General features: G+C 31.0%; 1 protein-coding gene across 2 annotated transcripts in view; it reads left to right on the forward strand.

The window, feature by feature from the left end:
* The window catches only part of LOC139525492 (dentin sialophosphoprotein-like), a 59,841-nt gene extending 45,862 nt beyond the window's left edge, over positions 1-13,979 (forward strand). For both annotated transcript variants that reach the window (XM_071320870.1, XM_071320871.1), the window contains 7 exons: positions 3,597-3,645; positions 5,092-5,136; positions 8,650-8,794; positions 9,241-9,382; positions 9,907-9,975; positions 12,103-12,197; positions 13,238-13,979. In XM_071320870.1, coding sequence (XP_071176971.1) covers positions 3,597-3,645; positions 5,092-5,136; positions 8,650-8,794; positions 9,241-9,382; positions 9,907-9,975; positions 12,103-12,197; positions 13,238-13,278 — 586 coding nt within the window. In that variant the 3' untranslated portion in view covers positions 13,279-13,979. The remainder of the gene's footprint in view (positions 1-3,596; positions 3,646-5,091; positions 5,137-8,649; positions 8,795-9,240; positions 9,383-9,906; positions 9,976-12,102; positions 12,198-13,237) is intronic.
* The last annotated feature ends 8,369 nt before the right edge of the window (positions 13,980-22,348 follow it).

Here is a 22,348-nt window from a genome sequence, read left to right on the forward strand (position 1 = left end):
CTGTTAGATTATATATTGTACACTGTGCTGGGCTTAGTTATAACGAATATGATAATTAATCAAAAGATTTTAAAATGAGGCTGTAGAAAAAAGGGGAATGAATATGTTTATATTTATAACAGTCATCATTTAAGCTCAGACCCTCCATTGCCACTAAGGCATATACTTATATATATCTACTAGAACACACCTGTGATATCACGGGTACGTGACTGAATTAAATAAAATTGAGAATGGAAATGGGGAATGTGTCAAAGAGACAACAACCCGACCAAATAAAAAACAACAGCAGAGGGTCACCAACAGGTCTTCAATTTAGCGAGAAATTCCCGCACCCGGAGGCGTCCCTCAGCTGGCCCCTGAACAAATATATACTAGTCCAGTGATAATGAACGCCATACTAATTTACATGAATTAAAGTATATAACTATGCACAAGCCTTATTTTAGTATTAGTATTGTCATCTGATAAAGTCATGCCGATTATAAGATACACAGTTTTTCTCTGCTTTCAAGTCTTTCTGTTTGAACCCGTCGAACTGAAACAATAATATAAATTATTTGGAACACAAAAGGTCCTGGAATGGAGTATTTTTTAATCAACAGCATTGTCCTATATAAGTTATAAATACAGTTGAATTCTTTGCTTCGCTGTTTTACGTCATGCCCACTAACAAATTGAAAACTGTACCTTATTATATACGCCTTATTTTTAGTCCAGATTTTTAGTATTTGTATTGTTATCTTAGAAAGTCTTACTAATTAAAATACTACAATAGGTAACAATTTGACAATTTAGTAGTGTCAACCCTGTGGTTATGACCCGTGTATATAGCATATTAATCCTGAAAACAACGTTTGGTGGTGCGCCTGTCAGATGCGGAACGTACAGATAAGGTAATAGGTAACAGGTGAATATACTATTGGTATCGGTAGCGGACTCGACCCGGAACTTCTTAATTATTGGCAATATTAATTACGTGGAAAACAAAAGGGCCTGGAGTGGTGTAATTTTTAATCTACACCTTTGTACTATATTAGTTATATATAAAGTTGAATTCTGTGATTCGTCGTTTTTACGTGATGACGGCTGACAAATTGGACCTCGTAATTTTAGTATTAAGTTATAGATAATCAGACTAAATATAAACTTTATATCTGATACTTAGTAACTTTTTGATCATCTGACAGTGGTATTATTTTTGTATATTTGGAAAAGAAGTATAATTTATATAAGATGTTTACTGGAGAAATTATGTATAAGTCATAATAATGATACAGGTGACCTTAATTTCCATCTTTGTAATTACCTTGTATTATATTTAATCACACAGTCTCTCATTTTGATTTTATGTGGTACCCCAAGTTGTTTTTACTTCATTGATTTGTATACTCAGAAAGGTTAACATTGCCACAACTGCTGCCTCTATTATCTCTCATTATGTGATAATTTTTGCCTCTAAAATTGCAAAATTTCAGAATTTTACTGCCATTGTATCAATTTGCATTTCTTTCCATTTATCTTTCCATACATTTTTACAACAAAAACAAAAATAGAAAAAAATAAGGCAAAAATTCTGCGACTTCTGAAATTGATTGCCTCCTGCCACTTCCTGTTAATTTTAATTATCCCTTTAAGATTAGAATTAAGTATCTTGCTGGTAAATCTTGACGCCATAATTGGTGATAAATTTTGTGTGGAATCTCAAACTTTATAATTGGAGATATTTTAGAGTTATTGATGGAGTGAAATGTCAGTTACTCTAGAAAATAAAGTAAATAAATGTTTACAGTCTGTTATCATGTGACTCCCTGGAGAGATAGAGTCTGAATCTTAACACTTACTTTCTTCCTTGTAAAATGTATAGTATTTTATAATCCTTCTTTATGGTAATCAATAATTTAAGTCTAAGATTTTAAGAGCTATATATAGTTTAGAGGGAATAAAAAGAATATAAGTGATGATTATTACCACGACTTGAATGTTTAAGGCGCCTTGGTTGCTGAGTGGTTTAAGAAGTTCATCTTCACTGACTTCAGTGACAATAAAACCTGTCAACTTTAAAATTGTGAGTTTGAATCCAGCTCACAAAGAGGTGTGTTCAACTGCTATCCAAATTGACAGTTTACCTGCCCAAGATCAGTGGTTTTCTCAGTGTATTCTGGCTTTCTCAATCAATACAAATTTAAGTTGCCATTTTATATAGCAATGATGGTTTTAAGTGGCAACAAGACACCACACAAATTCTATTACCGATAATATCCTGGTTTTGAACATCATTGAAGGTTACAGGTCCTTTTAAATGAGATTTCTGGTTTCAAAGTCCTTTGTCCCATGCCCCAAGGTCAGAGGTTTGATTTGACCATGTTGGAGTGACATGTTGTCCCATGCCCCAAGGTCACAGGTTTGATTTGACCATGTTGGAGTGACATGTTGTCCCATGCCCCAAGGTCACAGGTTTGATTTGACCATGTTGGAGTGACATGTTGTCCCATGCCCCAAGGTCACAGGTTTGATTTGACCATGTTGGAGTGACATGTTGTCCCATGCCCCAAGGTCACAGGTTTGATTTGACCATGTTGGAGTGACATGTTGTCCCATGCCCCAAGGTCACAGGTTTGATTTGACCATGTTGGAGTGACATGTTGTCCCATGCCCCAAGGTCACAGGTTTGATTTGACCTTGTTGGAGTGACATGTTGTCCCATGCCCCAAGGTCACAGGTTTGATTTGACCTTGTTGGAGTGACATGTTGTCCCATGCCCCAAGGTCACAGGTTTGATTTGACCATGTTGGAGTGATATGCATATTGGTTCATTAAGCTGTAAATGCCATAACAAATCTTGAACTTCGCCAAATTCAGACCTGCCACCTTTGAAAATCTCCATGGGAGATTTAGTGCGCTACCAGATTTTTAAGGGTTACACTTTATTGCAACATTTCTTTGTGCACTGTTTTTTACTCATGAAATTCTGGAAGTAGGATTAATATTTTGTGTCATCTCAACTTGATTCAAAACTTGTCTTAAAAGATAGTTTTCTCTCAGATAAGACACTGTCAGACTTCTACAGGTTTTCTTGTTAAATCTTTGTCTGTAACTCTATATTAGAGAATAATGAGGTAAAATAGAACCATTAAATCATCTTATATACATTATTCCGTAAATGTAAAGATCTCAGAAGGATTGATTTTGTTAGCAAATATGTTCTTTCATATTGTTGAAGGATATCACGTATTAAGCTAAGATTACAAAGATCTATAATATATTCAAAGAAATGGTTTGAATAATGCTGTATAGTAATGAAGCCGGAGAGATACAGTTATTGCATCCTTTATATGTTTTAATCTTTTCATATTTTGCATAGATATTTTACTATAACAATTAATTGTATAGATTTTATTTTTAAGGTATTTGATTAAATTCGTCACTTTTGTTGACCAAGATTGATCAGTTTCCATATTGAATAATAAATACTTATGTCCATTTTTGAAGACCACATATTGGTTTTGTTTATTTGTATTGGTTGATTGCTGTCTGTATTAATTTAATATATACCCTGTATTTCTTTTTATTCATTATGTTATTTTTATTTACAGTAAAGAAATAACACAGACAGAAAAGGCCAAGTTTGGAGAATTATGTCAGGTAATTATGTTTTATTACATATCTGTACATCAATAGTTTTGCAGCCCATAAAACATTATGAAAAATACAGAAGAATTAAAACAGTATTTTAAAATAATTTAAACAATTTAATAATAATACCTGTAACATGTAACAACAGATAAATTGTAAAACAAAAAATATTGAAAATTTAAATAGGGGGGGATACTAAGAGGAAGATTCAAATTCATAGATTGAAAATGAACTAAAAAGGCTATGGCTAAAAAAGAAAAAGACAAACAGACTTATAATAATACATGAGACACATCATAGAAAACTAAAGAATAAGCAACACCAAAAACTGGTGGTGATCTCAGGTGCTCCGGAAGGGTAGGTAGATCCTGCTTTACATCATGTATCATAGCAGTTATGTATGATAGTGCAGTTGTACCTTAATTTTATATAAATCTTGTTTACAATGGTTTAGAATGGTCAAGATATAAAATGTACTGGTCATCATAGAAAATACAGGATTCATGTTAAAGGTACACATTCCTCCATGATACTAACCATGTCAATATGAAAATAAGAAGATATGGTATTATTGCCAATCAGACAACTCTTATCCAGAGACCAAATGACATAGAAGTTAACAACTAGAGGTCACTGTATGGCCTTCGATAATAAGCAAAAGTCAAACAGTGTAACCAGCTTTAAAAGACCATGAATTGACAAATGAAAAAAAAATCACAGAGAAAACTAACAGCCTAATTTACGGCCTCTGAAATTAAGTATGTTAGGGTATAATATCTGCACAATGATATAACAGTTAAACATAGAAAGTACTAGACTAGGCTATCGCATAATAGTTAATAATATCGGTACCAGGCTTATAATTTGATACACCAGACACGCTTTTTGTTTACATAAGACAGTCATCAGTGATGCTCAGATCAAAATAATTGGAAAGCCAAACAAGTATAAAGTTAAAGAGCATTGAGGAATGAGGACCCGGTGCCATTGAATAGGGCTAAGGTAATCTATGTCTGGGATAAAAAAAAATCCTTAGTATTTTGAAATAATTCATACTTTTGCAAACAGTTAATTTTTAAAAATGACCACATAATTGATATTCATGTCAACACCAAAGTGCTGACTAAAGCTACTGAGATGGTGATACCCTTGGGGACGAAACATCCACCATACATGGCATAAAAATTTCTAATTTCCAACTCTGGTCAATGTACAATTGCTTCACCACACGAAATAAATCAATATAATCAGCCTACATCAAATTTACACTTAATTACTGTTTATGCCTCCAGCATCACTGTATGAAGAAGCATTTATTGTTGAAATCCACATCTGGTACAATAAAATTATTACCATAAATTTTATGATTTATACAAAAATAAATTTATTATTTAAAAGGATGTTCTTATTTATAACAAAATAATAGTGTTAAATGTATAAATGTATATATTTCAGTATTCTCCAGGAAGATTGTGGTTTGCAAGATATGTCAATTCACAGGTAATTTACATAATATGGCATTTTGAACTTTAATTTAAAGAAGTTTGGTACAAAATTTAACTTGATATTTCCCAAATAATTTATGTGTCTTTCCAATTAGTGCAAACATTAGACCTATTTATTTAATTTCTTATTTTGTACTTAAAATTTTAAGACATATCAGAATTTTTGGAATATCATTCATTACAGTTTTGGAGTTGCCAGAAATTGAACTCACAATACAAGAAGAGTTATCTCCCATTAAAAAAAATCCAAATGTGGTATTACAAAAATACAAAGAACAAGTGAGATGTGAAATATAAGGGAGAAAGGCAAACAAAACAATATGATCAACTAAAATCATTGGAATTTTAAGTTTTCAAGGAATATAGTTAAAGGTAAAAATCTGAGAAAAAATGTTCCATTAGTAGTAATATCTTTTGTTACAGTATTTTAAAACAATTTTTGGACTTGACTCATAAAAACTTCAACTCCATTGTTAAGGGCAATTACTTATAAAACTGTACTTTTCTATATAAATTGAATAGTTCATGTTTGATAAGCCTCCAATTTGAAAGTCAATCAACACACATGCTTTGTATATGTCATATGTCTTCTGGAAAAGCCTAGTTATTCATCAGTTTCACTCCTACTGAATACCATTTATTTCATAGAATTTGGATTAAGCTTGATGGAGCAATATTTTACATGCAGATAAGCAGCATTTGATTGATGATACAAATAATGGAAAATATAGATAATATAGAAATATATAGATGGAAGAACTTGATCAATGTTACAGAAACATTAGTTCATCATCGGCACAAACCAAATACATTTTTTGTAGATCCAATCTAATGGAGCTTGAATTATAAATAGCTTGCTGCAGGGCTTAAAAATGGTATTGTGAGAAATGATATCATTAACATTTAGAATTCTCACTCTGTCAAAAGACAACTTGTATTGCCAAGGGAGTAGAAATTATTTCGAATTTTAGGATTCATTTCTCAAATTACTGAGTGTTTGACATTTGCCGAAGTGTGTGAAGTACATACCAGTAAATCCATTAGTTGACCGAGATCTATATTATTGAAACGACATAATGTTTTGACAGTCACACAAGACACCAGATTCACAATTTTGGAAAAATTGTAATTTATTGTAGCCAACCAGTATAGAAATAAGGCAAGGTGGTACAATTGCGAATGGGTCTGAAGAGACCAAAAACCAATGAACGAGGATGTAAACAATATGTCATTTTAGGTCTTCAACAATGAGCAAAACTCATTCTGTATAGTAAGATCCTGACAGGACATATTATAAAACAATTTAAAAGAAAAAAAAACACACTGGCCTGATTTATGCTAAAAAAAAACTAACCATCAATAAAACCATATAAGAGGGGGGATAGGACCTTTATTGGGACTCTGGGATCGGGTGTTTTTAAGCTTGGGATTTCAGGATTGACCCTACCGGGATCCAAGAATTCTTTTTATGATATTTCAGGACGTCAGGATTTAATTTTTTTAAATTTGGGACCTCAGGATTTCATGTTTTTAAGCCCGGGATTTCGGGATCAGGACCCCTCCTACCCCTCCCCCCCCCCTCATATAAAGATTGAGGCAGAGTTAGACATGAAAATGACAGGATTAAATGTCAAAGTGACAGATACATATGAATATGGTTTTCCCGTTTGAATGGTTTTACACTTGTAATTTTGGGGCCCTTTATAGCTTGTTGTTCGGTGTGAGCCAAGGCTCTGGGCTGAAGGCCATACCTTGTACTATAATGGTTTACTTTTATAAATTGTTATTTGGATGGAGAGTTGTCTCATTGGCACTCATACCACATCTTCCTATACCTATGGCAGTACTAGTGTTAAAGAGGTCTGTTTTCTTAAAACTGTTGGTACAGTCTGTATTTGGACATTTAGAAAAATTGAGAAGTTTCGCTACATCAAAAGTAGCTTTTACACAATAACTGTCAGTCAGCTTGTATGGCTTCAGATATATGACATTATATGCAATTACTTAAGAAATCAGATAATCATTTAACAAAATTGTCTTAAATCTATTAGTCTTTCATGACCTGGCTTCATTTAAGCTACGAATGTAGAGAAGGGATAGATGAAGTAAAAGGAAAATTTGATTCCCATAGGAAATTTAGTAATGTTGTTTTGAGAGCACTCTTATGAATTGCCATTTAAAAATTGCAGCGAGTGAAATGTTTAGAAATGTAAGAGACAGGATTATGAAAATATTGTAGTAGTTTAAAAAGTATAAGAGAGAAAACTATTGAATATAGAATATACCACTAAACTATATGCATCATCAGGGCTTTAGATAGATGAATTTTAAAATTTAACATAATAGGTGTGGTGATTGATATAAAATCTAAAAATTTGATTATTGAGAGTGGATGGATAAAATTAAAATTATCAAAGTATTGAGATAATATCTGCTGATCCTCTTATGATTATTGAAAACCCCTTCTGTATGCATGGTATATATTGTGACTAGTCTTTAATGGGAAATCACAAGTGATAATTTAAACAACTTTTGCTTCATCAAATATATATTCCTGGGTCAGAATCAGTTTAAATGCATGGAGAATTAGAGAAAGCAACAATTGAATTAGCCTATGACATGGCTGAACACTTTATGCTGTGCTTTAATAGGTTTCTCTTTTACATTATGTGCTGCATTCATAACTCCTGATTGCTTATCTGAGATAAAGTTTGAAGTATAACCATGCTAAATGACCATAAATGGCTAAATTATACTGGACTTGATGGCCGTTTTTACCAGCATGGAGATAATATTGCTATAAAATTTGGTAATTAGGTATAAATTGTATTATATGACATGTAACTAAGCTAGGTAAACATACACTATAGACCAATCAAAAGATAGATAGGAGTATTTCTATAACAACCTCAGATCAAAATGAGCATGCTCTTTCATTAAGCCAGCTTTTCATTACTTTAAGGAGGGATGCATTTGGTTGTTCCAGGAGATAAATAGAATAGAAATCAATTTTGAGTCATTTTGAATAAAAAAAAATTAAGAAATTAGACTGCATTTTACTGATAAAACATGAAAGTGATTAACCATTTAAAAACAAAATGAATGTTTCATTAGAGGGAAGGATAATAAACAGCATAAATTCAGATACTTTTTTGCTGATGTTTTATTAAATGGTCAGGATAGGTTTAAAAAAAATATCAAAAGTTATTAAAAATTACATTTCAAATTTTGATAGATATAGGATTATTTGTGTGCAGCTTTTCAGAAATTGTAATAATAGTCATCATTATTGTAGTACATGTAATAATGGTCATCATTATTGTGGTACATGTAGCACAAACAAAGATTTTTCATATTATAAAGTATCTCACATTGCATTTAGTGTCAAGTTTGGGAGGTTTCGAGGAAGAATAGTCACAAAGATGGTTGCAGACCAACTATTCATCCATAATGATTTTATAAAGTATTTCATAGTTGTATTTTTATAATATTATGTATTTCGTTTCAGAGAGTACACAGTAAGATGGTCACAGAACAGATATTCTTCCGCCTTGTGCAATATTTTGCAGTGGTGCTATTTGAATGTAACGAGGCTGAAGACTTTTCTCCTGCTAAATCATTAATGAATATGTGTTTTACATTTTATTGTCAAAGTAAGTATCACAAAATAGTTAAAATAATGAGTAACTTACCAATCTTTACTGTTTATAAATAATACATTGTATATTAAATTGGTCTAGTAAAATTTCAATATTTTTAAAGGATTCTCACTACACATGTATTCTTTCAAATTATCTTATTTTGGGAAAATAAAAAAATATATAAAAAGAAAAAAAGAAAGATTTGAATCATATATGCAGTAACATTGTAACCAAAGGTCATTTCCTGTTAATTTTATTATTTCCAGTTACAGTACAATTGATCTAATGAAAATTTATAAATGGATTTCTTGTGTTGTTGGGTTAGAATTACTGTCACTGACAATTACCCCATATGTCTCTGTTTATTTCTTTTTTTTTTTTTTTTCTCACTTTTTATTTAAATATATTTGAAAAAGTTATAAACATACTATTAATATACATTTATATTTTCCCATTAGTACCTTGTGGTAAGATTATTGAGAAGAATTTCTTGTATAGTTTCCTGTGTGACCAGCCTATCTGGCAGTCTTTACGGTTCTGGAATGCTGCCTACTTTGATGCTGTTCAGTGTGAGAGAGCAAGGCGACCAATGACAACAAGGTACAATGATATGTAAAGTGAAACCTGCCAAATATGCTTCTTATTATGAACGGAATATTTAAGTGGAAAAAATGGTATATTCTCCAGTATTTTTTTGGATTAAAAATTCACCACTTTATAATCTAAAATGAACAGTATCTTTCAAAAAGGTCTAGTTCAATCAAAATTGTTTATACTTTTCAATTATGGTGAAATTTGTATATAGAACTTGTGGAAGATGATACGGGGAGCATATTATACACACAGATGTACGCTTTACATTGTTAAATATGGTAACTTGTTTTGAATGGGTTTGATGCTATGAAAATGTACATGCAAGCACAGACGACTTATGATAGATTTTAAATGCAGCAATTGAAGTTGGTTTCTGTCAGTTTCACTAAAATGGAGATAACAATATTGTATTTTAAGCTCTGACATCATCTCCAGTAAACTTAATTTGCAACCATCAAAGTACCAATTGATGTCATTGGAGCTGAAAATACAAAACAGTTACATCCTAAATACTGTGTTTCTAATTATAGGAATGATGCAAGAGATGACCAAAAGGATGACAGACTATTTCAAGAAAATATAACATTTGGACAGTTAGGGTATGTTATGTAAATTGTTAATTCATTCTTTAAATGTTTTTATTTAAAAAAAATGTAGTTTGAATAAAATTATGCAGTTATAAATACAGCAGTGCAAGTGTAAATAGTATCCTTGCAGTTCCTTAGTATTGGTTTGATCAAACATAACAACCAAAAACATTTTCATCATATTTTTCTCAGAAACCATGGATAAGATTTTTTTTAATTTGGTATTGAGCTTCATGTGAGCATGCTATAATATGCACAGTCCTTGCTCATTATCATCCTACCACCACATCAATACCAGGTCCAAAAAGTGTCATTTGAGTGAGAAAGCACTGTTATTAGAATACTCCATGGTTCTATAATCAGTTTGATATTTTAAGTCTCTTTCATCATTGTCTGATGTGGCTTAATTTGGGTTTTTATGATATTCTCCATTAAACCACCTACTCAACACTTAATTAATGTAGGCATGGGGTTTTTTTTTTGTGGCAATCTGCATTTTCCAAAAAAAAACTTGATATTTTATCATTTATTTACAAAGACCAATCACGAAAAGTCCATTAAACATGAGTTTGAGAAAAAAATAAAATACGATTTGAACGTGAGTGAGAAAATTATTTTGAATAGAATACAGCAATTAATCATTTTTATAGGAAATCGTTATTTCTGTGTAGTCATATCTGTCAGAACCAGGGGAAATACTTATTTTTACAGTCAATTTATTGTCTGAATTGATAATTAAAGCGTGCAATGTCAAAGTCAGATGCTCAAATGTTGTATTTTCATCTTTATTTGGATGATATATAAAGAGAAAAATATAATTTGTACTTGTACTAAATATTAACAACATAAACAGTCCATGTGATGAATAATTTTCCTATAACTAATCAATCCAAATGTTAATTTTATTAATTTTTTTTGTATTAAAATCAATGTTTACTTCCGTGAAATGCTGAATTCAGGTGATCGTTTTACTTCATTATAGAGCTTCATGGAGTTCAACCAGTTTATTTTCCACACATGACATCCCTTGAAATGTAATTTTTGAATTCTTAGGCAATTTATGTAGCTAATTATCTTTATTTATTAACAACTTATGATTTGGCTTTCATGACACTTTGCTGGTGAGAATTAAATTATGGGATAAAAGTTGTTTTTATTTTGTTCTCTGATTTTGTTTAAAAGATGACAATATAACAACAACCATTAAATGATGCTGACTCAAACATAAGACAATTGTTTGCAGCACTTGAACACTTTCTTATACCGTCTGGTTATTGTTTGTAAATTATTCTATAAACGGTTTCTGCCACGTAATGTAAATTACTTCTGAGGCAAAGATTTTCAAATATTTAAAGCCCTGAGCAATTACAAACTTGTAAATATATATTTTGCAATCAAAGTTCAAACTATATTATAAGTCATGTTTAGGATGAAGTCCATTTCATTGAACTAGCTAGTACACATTTTTGTTAAGGGGCCAGTTGAAGCACATATCCTGGTGTGGGATTTTCTCGCTGTATTGAAGACCCATTGTGGCCTTCTGCTGTTTTTTGCTCTTTGGTCATACTGTTGTCTTTTTGACACATTCCCCATTTCCATTCTCAATTTTATGTAAAAACAAAGCCATCGCATGTGAAGATTGATTTAAGTCATCACTGAATGTGAAAATAAGGCTGAATATTACTACCTGTCAAACAGAGGATATTTGTTATTAAAAGAAAGCAGTGTTTAATATTGTATTTCTGTGGATAAACACATTTAATTAGAATGGTTTTGTCTCTTCGTTAAATCAACAGTTATTTGTGATACTGGAAATAATTTGTTCAACATAGCCTCCAGAAGGTAGTCTTGATTATTTCCTGAGATCACAGCTGGAAATGGAATTGATTTAAAGATGAATATGTATGTTATTACATATATACAGTTCAAAGAGAACGCAAGTCTTATGATCAGGCAGTTCTTCAACTTAAAATAAAAATATAACAGGTTCTCTTAGTAGTCATGATCAACAAGGTTGAGATCTCAAAAATATTGCTTAACCTACATGAGCCAGTCCTTTTAAACATAGATTTGAAGGTTCACACTAGGCTTCTGCATTTTCTTTATTGCACAAAATGCACAGTATTAATTTTATTTCAGGACCTTTTCATCCAACATGCGATCATTTGGACTAGGGAAAGATTTATGTTTAGAATTCCTGAGAAAACAGTCTACTATAGGAAATTTAAAACCAGGTTAGTATCACTAGAGGCTAATATGGGAAAATCAAATGTGTTAGCTTAAAACAATTTCACAGAAATAGGCATGTGAGTGTTGATCTAGCCATAATCAAAATATCTTTGTTCACAGTGTTACTGAACAAATTGAGTTATTGAATGATATTTTTACTTAATTCCTATCTTAGATAATTTTGGCATGCAGTCGAAACCTTATTTTTTGTTTTTAAGATTTTCTTTTGCACCAAGAACCATCTTTAAATTTTGTTTAGTTAAATTGAACTACTGTATAGATCAGACAAGTCTAACACTACTTTGACAAATTGCACTTAGTACATTTGTATATTTTGAAGTTCACTATTTACTCCCATGAATCAATTTAGAGGTGGGATTACAGAATGTGTCAAGGAGACTCCCTCACTTCGAAATATACCAGTACAAGAGTTGAATTTCTGAATTGGTCCATTAAATCTATTGAAGTATTAAGAATTGCATTAACTCATTTATAAAAGGAACATTCATTTGAAATTGTTGACTTTTCCTAAAATCAACTATCCAATACCTATGTGGTATCAGTCATTGGGGAGAATCAGGAGCAATATTAGTTACGTGCTTTTTTTCATGCCCTGTGCTGCTAAAAAAAGAGGACATTTTTTTCCTCTGTCCATATGTTCCTAAATTGAAACAAACACAATGCTAATTCTCACCAAACACTGATCAATTTCGAATTTGGATAGCATCCCTTTCACCCTCCTTGAGTTATGTCCCTTTATAATCTAACTTTAGTTTGTCTTAACCAAATACTTTGAGCCTTATACAGAATGCTTATAACCATCATTCACAGATCAAGTTCAGTTAAGGTGGCGTAACTTAGATTGTTCTCAAGTTATGTCACTTTATTTACGTAAAAATTTGTTGCATATGCCTTTTTGTTATATTTACAAGCAAGGACATCTGTGTCCCATTGACACATTCTTTTATATTTTATAAATTTTAGATTTCTGTCATAGAATCCTATTTACAGTACAGTGTTGATTTTAATTTCATTTTTATTTCAGAGCAAATAAGAATGCTAAAAGACAATATAGAGAAATCATGACAAAAGATCTAAAGTCATGAGGAAAAACAAAATGATTTGGTGATACAAGTTACTCTATTTGGTGATACAAGTTACTCTAACATTCCTTGAGTTTGATTGGTCAGCCAAATGTTTGCCAAGTGTACTTCCACTATATATATATCTATGTTGTCATAGCAATATGGACCGTTCAAATGCTCTGTGTGCAGAAGGTTTTAGGACTTATTAGTCGTACTCATATTCAGAAAAATGGCATTTATACTGTTATTATTACATACATGTATGTTTCATTATTTTACATTATTTTGATTGGTTAATAGCAATCTTGCATCATTCTGAAATTAACCATCAATTCAAAATGGAGTGTAAAATTAATGATGACAGGAGCTTCCATATTAAATTGCACAGGTAAAAAAAGAAAATATCAAATAGTCAAAAGAGCTTTAATCAAGGAACAAAATAAGCTAATTATCTGCTCTATGGTTGGGTTTTTGTCTCTTTGACACATTCCCCATTTCCATTCTCAATTTTAATATTATTGATAGGTTATGGAGCTCCTCTTTGAGATATTTTAGTTTTAAAAAATGGTTGGGAAAGGCTGACTCAGACTTTTACCTTAAATTTGCATTAATATTATTTGGATCTCAGATTAAAAGAGAATAAATTTAGAATCTCCTTAAATTTTGATAAATGACCTTTAATGAGCTATAGAAGTCTTAAATTTTGTTATTGGGCAAAATATTTTACCCTGTATCGTAGGGGAAAAACAGGGAGTCAGAACATCTGACACAAATTCAAAAACCTTACCTAAGTTCATCCTTCAGAAATTTTATATGCATGGCCATAAAAGTGTTGAAGATGTGCACATTTTTAGTATGAGGCTCTTCAGCACTTCATATGAAAGTACTTTGTCAAAGCTTTTACACCCCAATAAATTTACAAAAGACATTCAATAATTAAATAATAACATTGAACTCAAACTATTTACCACATTTTTTGTATTGCACTTTAAGGTTGTTTTTTGTTCCATACTTAGTAGACTAATTATTACTAATGCTAGAACTAGAGACATTATATATGTTTCTCAGTCTGAGTCACATTGGATTTCACTTAATCAAACCTGACATGAAATTGAACATAATATAATAAGTCCTTCAAAACTGTCTAATAAACATACTAAAACACTTATGTCAACAGAGTAAAGATGTTAAAAGCCAGACCTAGCATTAATGTACAACCAATCCTCTAGATATTTGAGAGAACAAATTGAAATGCAGATACACATTATACCTAAATATGAAAGGACACCTCTGTCTGTAGGCATACATCTAACTTTGTTGGTTAGTTTTTCAACTGAAAACATTCACTGTGCAAATATTTGCTAAATGTAAGTATTCTTGGACTAAAACATTTATATATAGGTCCCAGTAATACTTAAATGTCGAGAATGGAAACAGCATGTGTCAAAGAGAACAATCCGACCAAAGTACAGTCTTAGGTCATCAATGGGTCTTGGACACTGCAAGAAAATCCTGCATCTAGATGGTTACATATAATTGTTATTGTTAAATAATACTAACAAGGGATCATGAGTATCACTTGTCTAAAATTAATTATCATATTTTCACATGAAATGCTCAAGTTACTATGGAATTAAATTGCAAATGAATGATAATTGTCAAGGTGTTTCATGCAATTATAATATACTGATGATATCATTAACTATTGTCTGTAAAACTGAAATCCAGATGATATCATTAACTATTGTCTATAAAACTGAAATCCAGATGATGATATCATTAACTATTGTCTGTTTAACTGAAATCCTACTGTTGATATGAACATGTTTATATAGTTATATAGTTGTAATAGTGCAATAATAATTTTTTTATGTGCAATATAGAATTTGCTGAAATACATTTCATAGTTTTCATTAATTCATTCTTTCATTGAAGAACATGATACAGTCAATAGTAAGAAGTGTTTGTTGGCACACTTGTTGGCACACTCAATTAATTCACTTCTATTTGCATTTTTATGTAACCATAACTCTTAAACTTTCTGGAGGGCCGAGATGAATATTTTTCTCTTTATATTCATAACATTTGTTTACCAGTTCCTTGTCATAGGAATGTATATAAAGTGTCTTGATTAAGTGTGCCACCATTGTATGGCCATAGACTGTATAAATGTATGAACTTTTATTGATGTACAATATGTTTTTATACATATCTTGTAAAATTCAATATAATAGTTTTGTTTTTTCATGCAGATGTTTATGAAATTAAAGATGGTGTATAACTAAATATGCCATATAAAGTTACATACATTGATTTGGATCAAGCATCACTGATGTGTCATTTGTAAATGAAATACTGTATGAAAAATTTAAATCCTGGTTACTATGAAGATTTATATACTGACTGCCATGGTTTGTTTTCTTATCATTATATTTTTTCCCCCCCAAAAAAAGTATCTTTCTTCAATTGCATCGCCTTGCAGTGGGTGAAGGGAGATAATTCAAATCCAGATGAACTCTAAATATTAATGTAACAGCAACTTCTATTTTAAAAACTGCTTTTTCAAGATCAAAAAATATTTTCTTAAAACAATTTGTGTAAGTTGCATTGAATAAGCATTATAAAAATTATAAAGATTAGTTTGTCTGTGATAGAAAGAAATCATGGAAATATAGGAATAAAACCTTGTTCCATAATTTTTTAGTGTCAGAACAGATTATGCTTTGATAAAGTGCTGAAACTTTAAATTTGGGTTTGTTATATTGCACTTACTAGTATTTGAATGTAAATACAATGGAACTATCTCTTAATAAAACTTGTCTCTAGATATATTGATTTATTTAGAGTTGCAGTTTAATATGACAGTAGGCTATTAACAATGTTGAGTCCCTTTGTAATCCATTATGTTATTTTTCATAATATTTAAGGTAGATGGGGTGTCTAAATTATAATCCATAGAATTTTTTGATAATTTGCCAAAATGTAGTTTATAACATGCTTGTTTCAAAACATTAATTAAAAGAATGGGTCACCGGACTTATTTTCACACTACAGGTTGTGCAAAATTGTCAATTTTAGTATAGAATATGCATGGAAAACCCAATTTTCTTCATTAAAACGAAAACTACACCATAGAATTTTAAGATAAAATACGAGAAGATGGCTGCAATATTATTCTTTAGGTAAGAAAAAGAAAAATGGGGGTCACCGAACTCGTTTTCTTGCTACATAATAAAATGGGTAAATTCCTAACACATTCTATTGTAAAAATCACACAATCTGAATGATCTGCCCTTGTATTATAGTTATCTCCCCTTATTTGGCAAAGTTGGAAAAAATTGAATCAAACAAAAGTATTCGGTTAATGGTAAAATACAACAATAAATATGATAAAACATTGCATTTTCTATATCATAATGAAAAATCTTACACATGAATTACATACTTATCTCAAAATTTGCACATTTTATCAAAGATATAGACCTTGTTTTCTGGTATTTCAAAATCCAAAATGGAGGAAGACACCCTATCTACCTTAATCATTAATGATAAAATCATTTATATTAGGATGAACTTGTATTAACTTTTTGTTTTCTGTGATATTTGCAAAACAGTTTTGATATTGTGTGTAATTTATAAGTTTGTTGAGTTTCAACAGGGATACTAATGCTACTGTGATGCTAACTAAGGTCCAGGTAATAGTAACCATATCTTCACAATGTGCAAAAGGGATATGGCACTTTATCAACTGGACAAGACTACTACTCGACCAGTCTTTAATCTTGAATATTCATATATGCAGAACGTTTTCACATGTATACAAAACTATTTTCAAATTATCCTTTTATAATAAAAAAAAAACCCAACATGAATATCAACTCTGTGACAATTTAACCATGCAGGGTTTTTTGGCAGTGCTAAATGACAAAAAAAATAATTCTTGTTTGGAAGATCTAAAACTTGTGAAAGGCTTTGTATAGAATGAAAGTAAACTTTATGATTATGATCAGTCTTTCTCCTAATATTTCTGTCTTGAGTTGCATTTTGAAAATTGAAAAAAAATATGTTCAGACTAATTTGATTACTAAACAGGTTATTCAGTGAAAATTTTCTAAATAAAACAAACTTATCTGCAATAGACCTATACATATATATATATATTATTCGTAGTTAAAAATACTCTTTGATGAATGTAAAACGCATGTAAAAGTAATACACAAGTAGTTATCTACCTTTGTTTAATTGTTAGTAAGAAGATGATTTTGAGTGTTTGAAATATGTATTTTATACCACACAAATGTATGTGTGCATTATTTTTTGTTAAAACTTTCTGTACTAGTCATGAAATCATTTTCCCATAGGAAATAAAACATGTATTGATATTGTTAACAATAAAACAAGTTTTAAAAATAGAGATATTTTTTGTCATCATTTTACAGGGATAACTATCATGCGACAGTCTGGGCTTAAATTAATTTTTTTATGTCCAATTGTAGAGGATCTTTTATGCAGATGCTTTATGAAACAAAGTTTCTGTTTTGTTGTATGTCCTTGGCCTCCTTTTCATTGTTAAGCAACTGCTCGAAAAAGTTGTAATGTGAAATACTCAAGGATGATTATAGGATATTTATATATATAAACTATGTTTTGTATATGAGATACTTGCAAGCTAGGTGTACATGTTCGTCAGACAGATTTTACTTGACCTCAACTTCATTTCATGATTCAAGGTTAAGTTTTATTGGTCAAGTCTGTATCTTAGATGCTGTAAGCAATAGGTAAACTATATTCAGATATTTGGTGTATGAAATTATTGCAAGACATACATGTCCGACTAATAGATTTTATTTTACCATCGACCATCATACTTGCACAGGTATGGATACCATTGTAATTTGAAGTAGATCTTAATGAATGCAGGAATTGTGGTTATGTTGTTTAAAGAGATAAGTACGATCCGTATAAACTTTTATAAAATTTTGTTCCTGTCTGATGATTTTGTGCAGAGATATTGATTTCACAATTGGTATAAAGCTTTATCATGACAAGGTACACGAAAATGCCTGTACCAAGTAAGGAATATGACAGTTGCTATCCATTCGTTTGATGTGTTTCAGCTTTTAATTTTGCCATTTGATTAGGGAATTTCGTTTTTGAATTTTCCTTGGAGTTCAGTATGTTTCTGATTTTACTTTTTTGTCCCTTAGCCACTGGCTGAATTTTATCAAAATCTTGGGGGGGTTTGTAATGCCCCCCCGACATAGTTGTGGGGCATTAATTTTACCCATGTCCGTCTGTTGTATGTATGTACGTCCAAAATTTGGTTCTCATTCTCTAACTTGAGTTTGCCTCATACAAATGTTCAAAACACGTATCAAGTTTGAATTTTGACAGCGTCACTTTAACCGTTCTGTTCTGCCGCTTGATAAATGAAAAAAAATGCCAAATTTTAGTTTCCGTTCTTTAACTTAATTTAGCCTCAACTAAATGGGTAGTGTACCTTTTATCGTTCTTGCTTTATGTTCCTTTATCATGTTGCATGCAAGCGGGGTATCATCTGTGTTTATGGGGACACATTTTCCATTTATTAATCCTTCATTCCGTTTTTATACGCCCGTCAAAATTTTGACGGGACGTATTATGGTATCCAAATGTCCAGTGTCCGTCCGTCTGTCTGTCTGTCTGTCCGTCTGTCCGTCTGTGTCCGGCGTTAACATGTCGCACCATAATTTGAGAACGACTTATCTAAATTTCATGAAACTTAATATAGTTGTTTTTTATGATGGTCAAATGATCTGTATACTTTTTAGTGAAAATAAGATTTAAACTTTTTGAGTTACGGCACTTTGTAACTAAAACAGGGGTGTGTTTTTTTTTCACATGTCGCAGCGTTTCTCAAAAACAATTCTTGATTATTGCTTAAAACTTAAATCACTTCTTAGTTATATTAATCTTAATATCTGTATACTTTTTGATGATGATTCAAAATTTAATTTTTGAGTTATTGAGTATTTTGTAAAAAAGGGGGAGGGGTTGTTTTACATGTTGCGCCGTATCTCAAAAACGATTTATGATTATTGTTTAAAACTTTACACACTTCTTTGTAATATTAATCTAAACATCTGTATACTTTTTGGTGATGATTCAAAATTTAATTTTTGAGTTATTGAGTATTTTGTAAAAAAGGGGGAGGGTTTTTTTACATGTTGTGCTGTATTTCAAAAACGATTTATGATTATTGCCTAAAACTTTACACACTTCTTTGTTATATTAATCTAAAGATCTGTATACTTTTTGGTGATGACTCAAAATTTTATTTTTGAGTTATTGAGTATTTTGTAAAAAATGGGAGGTTTTTTTACATGTCACGCCGTTTTTCAAAAACAATTTATGATTATTGCTTGAAACTGTACACACTTCTTTGTTATATTAATCTAAAGATCTGTATACTTTTTGGTTTGATTCAAATTTTTTTTAGTGATATTTGTAAAAAAAAAACAGGGGGGGGGGGGGTTCACATGTCCTGCTGTGTCTCAAAAACAATAAATGGTTATTGCTTAAAACTTTGTCAGAAACTATTTATGATTATTGCATAAAACTGCCACAAAAGACGTCGGGCGTATCATGCGCTCATGGCGCAGCTGTTTATTGCAATATCAACAAAAAATTAAAATCTAATAAAAGAAATAATCCTCAATACTTTTCAGTTTAAAAATGGAAGCATATGCTATACATGCATTACTTTGTGATACCATACGGCTTATTTTGGTAACAATAAACAAACTGAAGGTAAAACATGCTACACAGAGAAACAAATGATTAGTATGCTAGAGTTTCTTTTTGACAACATATTAGAAGAATTTGGAGGAGTTTTTTTCAACAATTGTCGGATTTGCTATGCGAATGACATGTGCGCCTCTACTTACTTATTTTCACATACTTATAGTAAGTTGGAGTTCCTTTAGAAACTTGTCAAAAACCGGACGATTAAAGAAGCCACTAAGAATCTTTTTTTTATTTCACATTTATGTATATTGATAATGTTCTTTCCAATAACAATCCAAACTTTTCTGATTTGTTTGCATAAACATATTCAGAATTATAAATTACAGAAACAAAAGACACTGCTTCCTCCACCTGCAGTTTAGATTTATTCTTCGAATTCGTCACATGGTCATCTTATCAGTACTAGAATCCCCGACAAACGAGACGTTTTTAATTTTGAAATAATGTATTTCCCCAACCTTACAAGCAATATACAAATATTGAAATATACCTTGCCAAACTCATTTGGTATTCAAGAGCTTGTTAATACTACTCGGACTTAATTAAAAATCACCCAGACAGTTGATGTACCATGGATATGTCAACGAACGTCTGCTCCTGTTTTTGATAATGTTTATCGTATTACCTAAGATACCAAGACCATGTTGATAGATATTCCCTATCAACTTCAAAAATAAAACATGATGGTTTGAAGTATAGATTTTACATACTGACATTTTGTATCATCTTAATTACGTGTTATAGTGCTGTTGTTTTTTGTTTTTGTATATCATAAAACTTTACTGTTTAGTCCACTATTGGTGATAAACTTTTATCATGAATCGGTATTAAATATCCCGCCATTGTGCTAATTATTGTGTTATGGTAATTTTTTTATTGTTGCTTTTCATTTCTACTTATATATATGATGAGAAAATTGTAATTGTTTGGAGATGATGACAAAGACTTTTATTATCGACAGCTACTGTCGTCGGTAAATGAGAAACGGAATACAAATGGTGAAAAAACATCAGTAAATGTTTCAAATTTGTTTTATGATGTTTATAGAATACATTTAGACATTTTGGAAAATTAACAATGCGATCTCAACTGCATCAGTTGTGGTTGAATCAAACACTTTTTCGCCGAATTAACAATTTACATTTGTTCTAATATGATTAACTTGAAATCTGCATATGAACAAAAGCGAAAATTAAATAATCTCAACATTCAATTATTGTACAAGCTGTGTTTTGAAAATAGAAACACTTTGATAAAATATAAAATTGACAAAGGAGTAGGTACGGTAAGACCCCTTTTTGGCCCCAAAATATAACAGTTTTACAAAATTGTTAAAATGTAAACTTTTAGTTATTTATTGGACAGTTGAATGCTTCTGCTACATAAATATGGGCAGTTTTTGACAATACAATGCACATATATCGGGTTGTAGCACCATTAAGTCATGCTAAATTACTGAAATCTTCAAAATTCTATCATTTTAGTTAAATTTTAGACGGTTTCCTTGTAAAACGAAATTGGCCGCATTCGTGTTCATCCTTAATATTGAAATGTAAGTTGTATTTTATGATAATACATAACATATATAAAGGTTGTGGATGAACACGAATGCGACCACTTTCATTTTTGACAAAAAACATCTGAAAAGTGACGTTTTTTGGCATATTTGAGAGATTTTTCATATTTGAGCTTGAATCGGATCGTTTTTCATGACTAAATCAGTTAAAATCTTTCACTTATACTAATTAAATCAAGTGAAATAGACACTTAAGTCTTTAAAAAGTAGTCAAAATCTTTCGTCAGATGAAACTGAAATTTGAGGCCAAAATGAGTCCTTACCGGACCTACTCCTTTGATAAAATTGAGAAAGGAAATGGGGAATGTGTCAAAGCGACAACAACCCGACCATAGAGCAGACAACAGCCGAAGGCCTCCAATGGGTCTTCAATGTAGCGAGAAACTCCCGCTCCCGTAGGCGTCCTGCAGCTGGCCCCTTAAAAATATGTATACTGGTACAGTGATAATGGACGTCATACTAAACTCCGAATTATACACAAGAAACTAAAATAAAAAATCATACATTTTGAATAGTATGAAACTTTATTCATTACCCCTTTCAAAACTTCATTCTCTGTTCAATTTATGTTTGAAATCCACTGTTACAAACCCTCATTCAAACCAATACAAACTTGAAGCTATAATTTCGGATATTGCAAGTCACAGACTTTTCAAGCCAGTTCGCATTGGAAAAGATGAAAAAGAGAAAAGATCTTTTCTTAATTTTT

Source organism: Mytilus edulis, chromosome 5, assembly GCF_963676685.1.
Source record: "Mytilus edulis chromosome 5, xbMytEdul2.2, whole genome shotgun sequence".
NCBI lineage: Eukaryota > Metazoa > Mollusca > Bivalvia > Mytilida > Mytilidae > Mytilus > Mytilus edulis.